General features: G+C 52.7%; 1 protein-coding gene across 4 annotated transcripts; it reads left to right on the forward strand.

Annotated features, from left to right (window-relative positions):
* The first annotated feature begins 1,092 nt into the window (after positions 1–1,092).
* On the forward strand, positions 1,093–7,751 carry PIANP (PILR alpha associated neural protein). Of its 4 annotated transcripts, none has more exons than XM_081127865.1 (6): positions 1,093–1,311; positions 3,439–3,497; positions 3,758–4,269; positions 5,018–5,099; positions 5,902–6,123; positions 6,475–7,751. In XM_081127865.1, exons 2-6 carry the CDS (start codon positions 3,481–3,483, stop codon positions 6,494–6,496), a joined length of 855 nt encoding a protein of 284 aa, XP_080983991.1. In that variant the 5' UTR covers positions 1,093–1,311; positions 3,439–3,480; the 3' UTR covers positions 6,497–7,751. The 4 variants fall into 4 exon arrangements, with proteins under 4 accessions (XP_080983991.1, XP_080983993.1, XP_080983994.1 ...); XM_081127867.1 differs by lacking the exon at positions 1,093–1,311 and adding an exon at positions 1,731–1,756; XM_081127868.1 differs by lacking the exon at positions 1,093–1,311 and adding an exon at positions 1,738–1,756 and having other exon boundaries at positions 3,444–3,497.
* The last annotated feature ends 3,800 nt before the right edge of the window (positions 7,752–11,551 follow it).

Consider the following 11,551-nt stretch of genomic DNA (forward strand, 5'->3'; position numbering starts at 1 on the left):
CATTTCCAATGAGGACACATAATTAGGTTTTGGGTTTGATCTGGTCCGGGCTCTGGAGGCAACCAGTCAGGTATCTCTCTCACATCAATGCCTCTCTCTCTCTCTCTCTCTCTCTCTCTCTCTCTCTCTCTCCACACCCCCACCCTTCCTCCCTCTCTAAAATCAATTAAAACAAAAACCTGGTTGTGATAGAGATGACTGGGCTGGGATGGGTCAGGGGAAGCTACTTTTGATGGAGAGGTTAGGGAAGGCCTCTCAGAAGAGGTGACATTGGATCTAAGTGAAATATTAACAAAAAGTGAGTTATTGTTAAAAGCTATGGAAAAACATTCCAGGCACAGGGAGTTATAGCAAGTGCAAAGACCCTGTGGCCAGTTAAGCTCCTCCAGTTCTAGAAACACAGATCAGGTCCAGTGTAGCTAGGGCATAAAGTGTTAGGGGGGAAAAAAAGTCTTAAGAAATCAGAGAGCTACCTAGGGGTTAGGTCATATAGGGCCTTGTAAGTCGCCGGAAGGAGTCTGGATATTCTGATTGCTAGATAAGCTGAGTAATGCGACTTGATCTTCTTATTTTAAAGATAACCGGGTGGCTTTGGAGGCCCTGCATTGTAGCAGGGCCAGAGGGGAATCGGGGAATCCAGTTATTGGGATAATCCAAGGATGGTGCCAGGTCTTCACGGCGACCCCCCTACCTTGATCCCCACTCCGCACTTTTCACCAGGGGCGAAAGAGAGTTGGAGACGCAGACTCTCAGAAACTGACTAAGGTGACCATGGGTTTCCATGGTGTTGGGTGAAGAGGGCGGAGAAGCCCGCCATCACAACGCGGGGAACCCAGCAGTCGCTCGGCTTCCGCCGCCCTCTCCAGCCTCACACCTGGGACGCGGCGAGCGCCGCCCCCGCGGTGCGGCAGCGGGAGGGTTAAACCGTGCGCGGCCTACGGGCGGGAGGGGGCAGGAGGGGACCGCGCGCTCCGAGCCGCCGCGCCGAGCCCCGCCGAGCCGAGCGCAGCTCGAGCCGAGCCGAGCCGAGCCGAGCCGAGCCGAGCCGAGCCGAGCCGAGCCGAGCCGAGCCGAGCCGAGCCGAGCCGAGCCGAGCCGAGCCGAGCCGAGCCGAGCCGAGCCGAGCATCTCCGTCGCCGCCGCCGCCGCCGCCGCCCCGCGCCCCGGGCGCCCGCCCCCCACCCTCTCCAACACCCCGCAGCCGGCCAACCCCCCCTGACCATGCCCCGTGCCCCACCCGCTCCTGCGTCCCCCCAGCCCCGCGCAGCCCCGAGCGCCCGCAGCTCTCGCGCCGCCGCGCCAGGCACGCAGGTGAGTGAAAGGGACCCCCACGCCCCCACCCGAGGGAGCCCGGCCCCGTCCTTCCGAACTCCGAGCCTTTCCTCACCCGGCTCCAGCCCCCAGCCCCGAAGCGCGCCTTCCCCGCTGTGCTCTCCATCCCTCCTCCGGCCCGGCTGCGTCCTGCCCTCTCAGCGCAGCGGGCACCGTCCCCGCGGCTGCTCCATCCTGCCTTCGGTTCAGGCTCCTCGCATCCTCTTGCTTCGGGTTCCCCGTCTGCTCGCGGTGCTCCCTCCCTCGGAGTCCCTTTGCCGACCTCCTGGTCCTGGTTTTCGCCCCAACTCTCGCTGCTTTCCTGCCCTGTGCGGGGAGCGCGGGCCTGTGAGAGGGGTGGACTGGGGCAAAGCTGGAGATGGGGCCGGGATCCCCCACCTCAAGGCTCCCGCCCCACCCCCATCTCGTCTCCTGCGCACAACAGGTCGGCGAGGCGCGAGGAGAGGTGGGGGTGGCGCTCCAGCCTGGGGACTGCGGGCTTCCTGGAAGGGGTGGCTAAAGGGGGTTGGGGCCCAGGGACCCGAGTTGACATCGAGGGGAGGGGGTGATGCCCAAGGCAGAGAGGTGAGTCCTGGAGTCAGTTGGCCACAGATGTCCCTAGGAGCCCTTCTCCGCTTCACTGGCTCCCTCCTGCACTCCTTACTTCCTCCCTCCAGCCCCGTTCTCTTCCCATTCCTCCTCCACTTCCCCCACCATGCCCCTATCCCTATCTCCTCCCGGAGCTCCACATCCTTTCACACCGAAAGAAGCAATTTCCAACTCCTCCATCTTTGCTGTGCGTCTTCGGTCCCCATCTCATCCTCTTCTCATTTCGTCCTCGGTATTCTGTTGCCTCCTCTACCATTTCCCTTTTCCCCAACCCTGCTCTTCTCCACCCCTTTCTCCCTTCCCCTTCCCCTGTCTCATCTTCCCTTCCAGCCTGGACCTTTTCTTCCATCTCCTCCTGCCCTTCTGCCTTCTTCCCCTGCTCCTGTGACCCCTTCACTCTGTTTCCCTCCCTGACCTTTAATTCATCCTGTTCCCTCTTCAGCATCCCCCAAGCTCCCAGTCATCTGTAGCCGCCCCCTTTCTGTTTCCTTTCAGGACTGACTCCTGTCCCTCCGCCTGTGCTCTCTGCTGGCTTCCTCTTCACCCTTCTCCTCCCTTCTTGCTCCTAACCCACCTTTCCTTTCTGGGCCCTTCATCCCTTCACATCTCTCCGCGCTGCCCACTTTCCCAGTCCCCTTCCCAGACTTTCCTATCTTATTCCTGTTATCCTGAGTGTACTTAATGTCTAGATTTAGACCCAGAATCCAGAGGACATAGGGTGTCATATACTCATTCACTTTGGGGATCCTGCCCGCCCTGGATCCAGCACCCTCAACCCTGAAAACATGTCCTTCCTCTTTCAAAACCATTCATCCTGATTCTCCCAGGATTCTTTACCCAGGAGAGCTACATTTAAGGAGGTGGCCTCTTCCCATTTCTGCCTCCCTTCAGAGGGCACCTATGCATTTGAATGATTAAACATTGAGCAAAAATTATATTCTGTAGTTTTTCTCCCACTCACCTCTCTCTGTCTCCTTCCTTCCCTCCCTCCAATTCCTCTCACCCGTCTCCTAAAGATGCAGATTCCTGGGGCCAATCATAAGAGAAATGCCTGGGGCTACAAGTGGAGTGGGCAGGCTGGGCACGCACCACACACACATTCACACACTCACTCAGATTGACTACCTCTTCCCTCCCCCATTCTCACACTCCCTGCCTAGTGGTAGGTGCTCAAGGAATCACAAGGTTCTTGACTCTAAATTAAGATCCAAGAAAAACTTGGAGCTGTGGGCAGGGAAAGTGAGAAGGAAGCCTGAGAAGTGAAAGTAGACCCTGGGGTGCGGAGGTAACAATGACCTGGGGAGTTGTAGAGAGGGGCTGGAGCTAGACAGGGAGCCACTCTGGGAGTTTCCACCCCCTCCCCCCCAAAGATGCTCAGCAGCAGTGAATCCTGGGTGGCAGCAGCTTAGCTGGCAGCCAGCAGCCTGGGAGGGGAGATGTGGGTAGAACTGGTGGATGAATGAGCTGGAGAAGTACACAGGGCAGGGTGGGGATGTGACAGTCTCTTCTCTCTCCCAGTAAAGGCTAAAATCTGGGTCACGGCTGAGGAAGATCTCAAACATGGAGTCCAGGATGTGGTAAGTTTGGCACAGGAGAGGGAGCTTGGAGGCCACTTTCCCTGAGGTCTTGGCCCTTTACTTCCTAGGCCCACTAGGGCCTTCCATCCTAAGGGCCAGATCCTAGAAGATAGAAAATGAGGCTGAGTCTTCCCAAAGCCCAACTGCTTTTGCAGAGCGACCTGGAGAGAGGCAGCTGGGGGTCTCTGGTATAAGCGTGTCCTCCCCACACATAGGCCCAAGATGGGCTTCTGTCTCACCCTTTTTCTCCCTTTTTGCAGGCCTGCACTGCTGCTGTCCCACCTCCTCCCTCTCTGGCCACTGCTGTTGCTGCCCCTCCCACCACCTGCTCAAGGCTCCTCCTCCTCCCCTCGAACCCCACCAGCCCCAGCACGTCCCCCATGTGCCCGGGGAGGCCCCTCGGCCCCACGCCATGTATGTGTGTGGGAGCGGGCACCCCCACCAAGCCGATCCCCTAGGGTCCCAAGATCCAGGCGACAAGTCCTGCCAGGCACTGCACCACCTGCCACCCCATCAGGCTTTGAAGAGGGGCCACCCTCATCCCAGTACCCCTGGGCTATTGTATGGGGCCCTACAGTGTCTCGAGAGGATGGAGGGGACCCCAATTCTGCCAATCCTGGATTTCTGCCCCTGGACTATGGTTTTGCAGCCCCCCATGGGCTGGCTACCCCACACCCCAACTCAGACTCCATGCGGGGTGATGGAGATGGGATCATCCTTAGAGAAGCACCTGCCACCCTGCGGCCATTCTTGTTCGGGGGCCGTGGGGAAGGTGAGTGGGAGTGGGAGTGGGAGTGGGAGAGGCCTGTAGGGATATGAGGGTGGGGAGGCTGGTTGAAGATTCAAAGGGCATCAAGAGAGGCCTTGTCTGTTAACTCCTTCCACAAATGTGTCAGGCACCATGCTGGCACGGGAGGCAGAGATGAAGATGCGTCTGAGCCCTGGAGGAGCTCAGGTCCATTGGAGAAGACAGATGTGTAAACACTTGGGGATGTCAGTGTAATAAGTGCTCTACTAGAGGCACACACAGCATGTTTTCTAAGAGAAGGAGAGACTGCCTCTGCCTGGGGATCAGGACATCTTCCAAGAATTGACATTTGAACTGAACCTTGAAAACAGAGTGGGTGTATTCCATGCAGAGGAACACCATGAAAGAGACCCCAGGGCTCGAGTGCAGAGACAGGGCCTGTGGTTTGTGGGTGAGGCCAGGGAAAAGATGGACAGTTCCACTCCCTGGTTTCTGTACAGAGAGAAGGATTCTCTCTGACCTTAGAGCCCCCTCATCACATGTATACAGGTTTGGGAAAGTGGAGAAGGATTTGGAAGGAAAAGAGCTGAAAACTCTGGGTAAAGCTGATGAATAGAATAGAGTGGGAAGGGCTCTAAAAAGAGGTGAGCAATGCAGATTCACATTGCAGCCCTCCTCAAGCTTACTGAACCTGCAGCCTAGCCCCATCCTCAGTCCCTCTTGGCTCCTACCACAATGAGCCTCCCTAAAACTTTCTTCCCACCCCAATCAGGTGTGGACCCCCAGCTCTATGTCACAATTACCATTTCCATCATCATTGTTCTCGTGGCCACTGGCATCATCTTCAAGTTCTGGTAAGCTCGGGGGAGGAGGGTGCTGGCAGATGGGAATTGAATGTTTGGCTGGAAGGCAGGAAGGAACAAGGGCAGCAATTTTGCTGGGGGTGGGATAGGAAGTGGTGAATTAAGGCAAAACTTTGGGGAAAGGTAGTTAAGAATTTGGGGTGGAGGGACACAGTGAGAAACCAGGGCACATTCCTTCTCTCAGGGAAATACAAGGATAATGGGAGAGGTGGGGGATTATTTACGTGCACTAGCTTTGGTGGGTATCCCTTGTCCCCATTTCCTTCAAGGCAGAGAAAAATGACCCAGTCTGCAGAGCCCCTTCTTAGGGTACCTGGGGAGAAGGGAGCAAATCTGGAGCTTTCTTTGCATGTATTTAATAATGGGTCACTCAGTCCTTCACACTTTACTGAGGGAATCATTAGGCTAAAGTGTCCAGGTCATTAGCTGACTTTGAACTAGAACTAAACCTGCCAAAACGCTTGCTGAGGAAATGGTTCTTCTGGGTATGCATGGAGGAGGAGGCAGTTCTGGGGGACTCTATCTGTTGGTGGGGCAGAAGTACTAATTCTGTGGATCTGGACCAGGTTGAGAAGATGGCTTAGATCCCAGAGCCCCAGGAGGGCAGGGTGGGAGAAGTAGTTTTATGGACATGCAGTTTCAGAGGATTTGGTGTAGGGAACTGTTAGAGGCCAGTTTCTCTGCTACAGGATATTAGGGGTGCCTGAGGGAGGCTGGGGGTGACCAGCCCTGCAGGCCCAGAATAGGGGCTTCTTAAGTGTGTGAGAGAACCTCTTCCCTTCTGGTGCACCAGCTGGGACCGCAGCCAGAAGCGGCGCAGGCCCTCAGGACAGCAAGGTGCCCTGAGGCAGGAGGAGAGCCAGCAGCCGCTGACAGACCTGTCCCCAGCTGGGGTCACTGTGCTGGGGGCCTTCGGGGACTCGCCCACCCCCACCCCTGACCATGAGGAGCCCCGAGGGGGACCCCGGCCTGGGATGCCCCAGCCCAAAGGGGCTCCAGCCTTCCAGTTGAACCGGTGAGGGCCAGGGAAGAAAGATGGGAGGGTGGGGAAGGGAGGACATTTAGGTTTCTGGAGCTGTGGTTGGGGGTACTCCCTCCTGGGTGGGTGGGGGGAGGTAGTCCTGGCCCTCCCAGAGCCCTGGCTCTCCTTCCCAGCCTGGTCCCTGGCCCTCCCAAGGAGCCTGGACCCCTCCTTTCCGGGAGGACCCTTCCTTCTCCCGCTCTTTGTGGATCCATGTCCTGTTCTCATGCTGCCATTTAACTCCAACTCTGCCCTCTTAACCTTGATTCCCTTTGTCTTGGACTCCCCTTTCAGTTCTGGCTTACCCCTTGTTTCCTGACTATGCCCTTTCCCTCTTCCTCTCAGGATTCCCCTGGTGAATCTGTGATGCCCACCAATGTTGGGGTGCCACCAAGCAGGAGGCCAAGGGGCCGGCATAGCCACCATCCCACTAAGGGTAGGGCAGCTGTGGGAGCTGGGGCTGCAGGTGCTCCTGGCTCCTGCCCCTGGCACACCACCCTGGAACACTCACTGGCCCTATAGGCAATCCTACTTGCTCACCCTCCTTTAAGTGGGGACCTCACATATTTGTGGTTTCTGGTCCCCCATCCCCACCCTTGCACACTCACATGAAAGCCTTGCACACTCACCTCCACCCTCCCAGGCCATTGCACACACTCATGCTCTCGTTCAGCCAGTCTTCAGCACCCTCTCCCCATCCCTCTCTCCCCCCTCTTCTGATCCCTCACATTCTCCCTTTTGTTTCACATTTTTCACTTTCTCTTTTTCCCACATTCATGCTCATCTCTGTCACTCAGTGGTCAGTGGAGGCTTTACCATTCCTCTCACGTGCACTTCCTGGCCTCATGTTGTGGTGTTGTGTGTCGTGCCTACACTCTCCCTCATGAACACCTACTGATCTAGTTTTTGTGACTCCTGCATGCTGCCCCAGAGGTGGGTGGGAGGTGAACTGGGGGCTCCTTGTGCCCCCATCTGTCATGGCCCATCCTGTTCCATGTCATGTGTTTCACTGTCTCCCTCATCCCACTCCATGGGTGCTCTCATTACCCAGAGGGCTCCCCCATGAGAATGAGGGTAGTGAGGCCCTACACTTCTCCCCCGCCCCACTGCTAAACTCTGTTGTCTGGGAGATGGGTTTTGGGGAGTCACCTGTTGCACTACCTGAGAAAGGGGCTCCCATTTGCCCTTCCCTTCCTCCTAAGTCCCTTTTGTCTTATCTGTCCTGGCTGTCTGTGTGTGTATGTCACTCTCTGGAATTCAGAGCCCCCTGAGCCAGTCCTCCACTTTCCAGCCTCTCTAAGGGCCTCCCTATTTCACTGAGGCTGCCAGGGAATGGAGCCAGCTAGTTCAAGGCCATTGGGAGCTCTACCTCCCAATTTACCCCTCCCCTTCCTGGGTTCCCTAACATCTCTCCTTTCCTCTCCTTTGTTTTTCCACTTTCCCTCCTTTTGCCCCCACCCCAGGTTTGTCCCTACTTCTCATAATTTTTTTCCACCTTCTTCTCTTACCTGGCTCCTATGCTGTGATATATATTTTTGTATTATCTTTCTTCTTGTGGTGATAATCTTGAATTCTTGTGGGATGTAAGTTTCAAAATTTTCAAATAAAGTCTTTGCAAGATACCTGTGTCCCCTGATTCTGCCTTATGAGCCCTGCAGAGTGAGTGGATGGGAGGAGAGGCGATGGGCAACCAACAGGGAGAAAGAGGATGAGCCCTGAGACCCCTCCAGACCCAGTGTGGCCTGACCTGGAGTGGGATTCAGGGGCTCTAACTTGGGACTAGGTGAAATGAAGAGAAGCTAAGGGAGCAGTCTTGATCAGGAGCAGCCAGAGCAAGAGAAACTTGAAGAATAGCTTGCCTGTTACTTGACAGTGAAGGTCAAGAGAGACCCTGTGAAAGGAGACAGAAAATAAGGACAAATTACATAGAAGGGCAGGCAATGGAACAAGCAAGAAAAGGCAGAAGAGAGAGCTGATAAGACAGATGGAGGGTGAAAGGTGAAAGAACAGAAAAAATGGAGCAATGGGAAAAAGGCTGCCCTGCTTGGTTTATTTTCAGCCATGCTCCCTACCCTGCCCCACCCACAGCTGCCCCCCCAAAGCTAAGTAGCATTAGATGCCCTGTAGCTAACTCATTAGCTTTCCCCACTCTTCCTTCTCTGATAGGGTGTGGAAGTGGAATCAAGGGGTGTGTTTGGGGGAGGGAACCTAGGCTGCCCAGCTGGAATCAGTCACCTCTGAGCCCCCAATTCTAGGTTTGGCTCTTGTAACAGCCCTGCAAAAGCCCACATACACATCAGCATCTCAACTGTTGCTAGGCTTCGTTGCTACGGTAACCACCCAGGTCCCACTTCTCTCCCCACCCCCATCTGTGCCCCACTTGCTCCCTGGCAATGGGGAGCTCCAGGGAGGAAAGGAGACTGTAATATGCCAAAAGGCAGTCTGGGCTGCTCTGGGCTGTGTATGCATCATGTGTTTATCTTTGCAGCTCAAATTAGGAATGTACATGGGTTGGTAGGTGTGTGTTTTAGGTGTTGGAGAGCATGACCATGTACTCAGGGAAGTATGGCTTAGTCCATGCAGTGCAGAGGTGAGTGGGGAGGAGGCAGTATATTTCTCAGGACCAGAGCAGTGTGTGCATTCGGAACATCAGGCTCCCTAAGAAAAAGACAGACTGCTACAGAGGGAAGAAGCAGAGTGGGGCCAAGGAGTGAGGAACCAACTAAAAGCAGAGGTACAAAGCAGACAAGCTACTGAGGAGAGCTCAGAGGCAACCCAGTGGGGCCTGAAGAGATCCCAGTGGGTAGCTGGTGGACTAGAGGGCTGAATGGAACCTGAGGGTGCAAGAAGAGGTGCTGATAGGAGGGATTGGGGGCAGTGAGAGAGGGATCCAGGAGGATGGGAGAGGAAGCCTCATTAACCTTTCTTTCCCAACAGGAATTTAGTTCTTCTCAGGTGTGGGGAGGGGGAAGCACTAACACGGAAGGGGAAGGAGCTCAAGTGCCTGGAGAGCACACCCAGCTCTTTCACCTTCAGCAACTGTCTCTTCAGAGGGACAGTGTGACCCTGCAGCTCATCCATATGCAAAAGGCACACTGAAGGCCCCTGATGAAGAGGGAATTAATTATTGTCTGATTAGACTGTTTCTCTGAATTTAAATATATTAAAATACACAGCAAAACACTGGAAATCCTCATCTGTTCCCTCTCCCTAAATGCACTCTTCCCCATGGAAAGTCAGATGGGAGAGACAAAGGAGACATCCTAGCTTTCTGAGTTATCCTAAAGGGATTACTGCAAACTAAATCACAGTCACACTAACAAGGAAGAGTCTTGAGGCCACAGGAAACAGATCATAACCTTTTTCTTTCATGGAGTTGAAACTGGAACTGTGGGACCTTGGAGGTCCTCAGAAGGCTGCAAATAAGTGGTAGGGCAGAGAGTCACTGCATAGTGACAGACGAAGAACATAAACAGTGGCCATACTACCCTTTCAGTTCTTGAAGGCCACACATCACAGGCACTACTGGGACCAGCATCTCTCATCACTGTACTTTCTTTGCCTCCTGAGCTGTGCGTCAAATGACTCAGCCAGGCTTCTCTTAAGCATTTTTCTGGAATGCTTACCATTGTGGTTCAGACCAAACTAGGAATGGGGAAGCCCCCAGGAGGAGGGCTCTCCCAGGCAGAGCTCAGGGTGTGGAAGTGATTCAAAATGGTAACAGTGTGCCAGCTGGAAAACCCCAGGCTAAAATTAACAGCCCTCCTCCTTCTACACCCCACATTTATCTCTCTAAAGCTTTTCTCTAAGGAGTTCAAAGAACTTAAAACTTGCTTCTTATAGCAAGGGCAGGAGCAGTACTGATGGAGGCACTGAGGCCTAGGGAGTGCCGATTAATGTAAAGAGGAAAAGAAATAGAGGAGAACCAGGACTTATAGTGATGACTACTATTTTGCTCCCACTTTTCTATCTCAGCCCCCAAAGTTAAGATTTCTCAAATAATTTATCTCTAATTCAGTCAGCAACTGGGTCTCATCATATCTGAGCCCTTAAGACTCTTAACCTGCCAGCTGTTGCTACTGGGTTAACATGCACTGAGTGCAGATCCAAAACTGTGATATAAAGAGTAGATACTTTAAAAAAGATATGAATTATTACAAGCCAAAGATACATATCTTCTTAAACATTTAATTTAAATGTTTATTTTTAGGTGTTTTTTGCTACTTCCTTTATGTGATCTTGGGAAAAATCACCTAAATCTTCAGTCTTATTTTCATTACTTGTAAAATGGACATTATAGTTATTTTTATCAGGGTTATTTTGCTCTCTAACCAAGGGGCTGCTTCTGTTAATAGGAGGGACTTCAATTCTCTTTCAGCCAAAATGGAGTTGAGTACACAGGGATTCTGGCCATATCAGGGTGCAGGCTAGTGGCAGCATTCATTTACTCAAATAACATACAGTAGTCCCTCCTTATCTGTAGGGCATAAGTTCTAAGACCCCAAGGGGATGCCTGAAATCTCTGATGGTGCTGAATCCTATATATACTATGTGTATTCTTACACATACATACTTTTTCACTTAAAGGAATCACTTCCTGCCTTCAGAATTGCCATATCTGAATTGCCAGCATAACCACTCTTGTGCTTTGGGGCCATTATTAAATAAGGGTTACTTGAACACAAGCACTGCAGTACCTCCAGAGTCAATATGATAACTGAGATGGCTACTATGGAACTAACGGGCAAGGAGAGCGTACATTTTAGAGAGCCTGGACAAAGGGATGAGTCATGTCCCAGGCTCAGCCGGATGGCTGGAGATTTCATCATGCTACTCAGAATGGCGCGTAATTTAAAAGTTATGAATTGTTTATTTCTGGAAATTTCCATTTAATATTTTTGGACCACAGTTGACCAAGTGTAACAAACAGTGAAAAGTGAAACTGTGGATAAGGGGGGACTGCTGTGTAATTATTCAGCATCTACTATGTGCTCAGCAAAGCAGTGGGAAGAATACTATGTATGAGACAATTTCTTCCCTAGGAGCTGACAACCTTGCTGAAGAGTCACATATATGAAATAGTTGCCCAGCCGGTGTGGCTCAGTGGTTGAACATCGACCTATGAACCAGAGGTTCTGGTTCAATTCCTGGTCAGGGCACATGCCAGGTTTTCAGGCTCATCCCCAGTAGGAGGCATGCAGGAAGCAGCAGACCAAAGACTCTCTCATCACTGATATTTCTCTCTCCCTCCCTTCCTCTCTCTGAAATCAATAAAAACATATATACATATACATATATATACATATATATACATATATACACATATACATATACATATACATATATATATATATATATATATATATATATATAAAATAAAAGAAATGGTTAAAACAGCAACAAAAGGTACCGACTAAATGCT

The sequence above is a fragment of the Miniopterus schreibersii genome (assembly GCF_964146895.1).
Source record: "Miniopterus schreibersii genome assembly, chromosome: 2".
NCBI classification, from domain to species: Eukaryota; Metazoa; Chordata; class Mammalia; order Chiroptera; family Miniopteridae; genus Miniopterus; species Miniopterus schreibersii.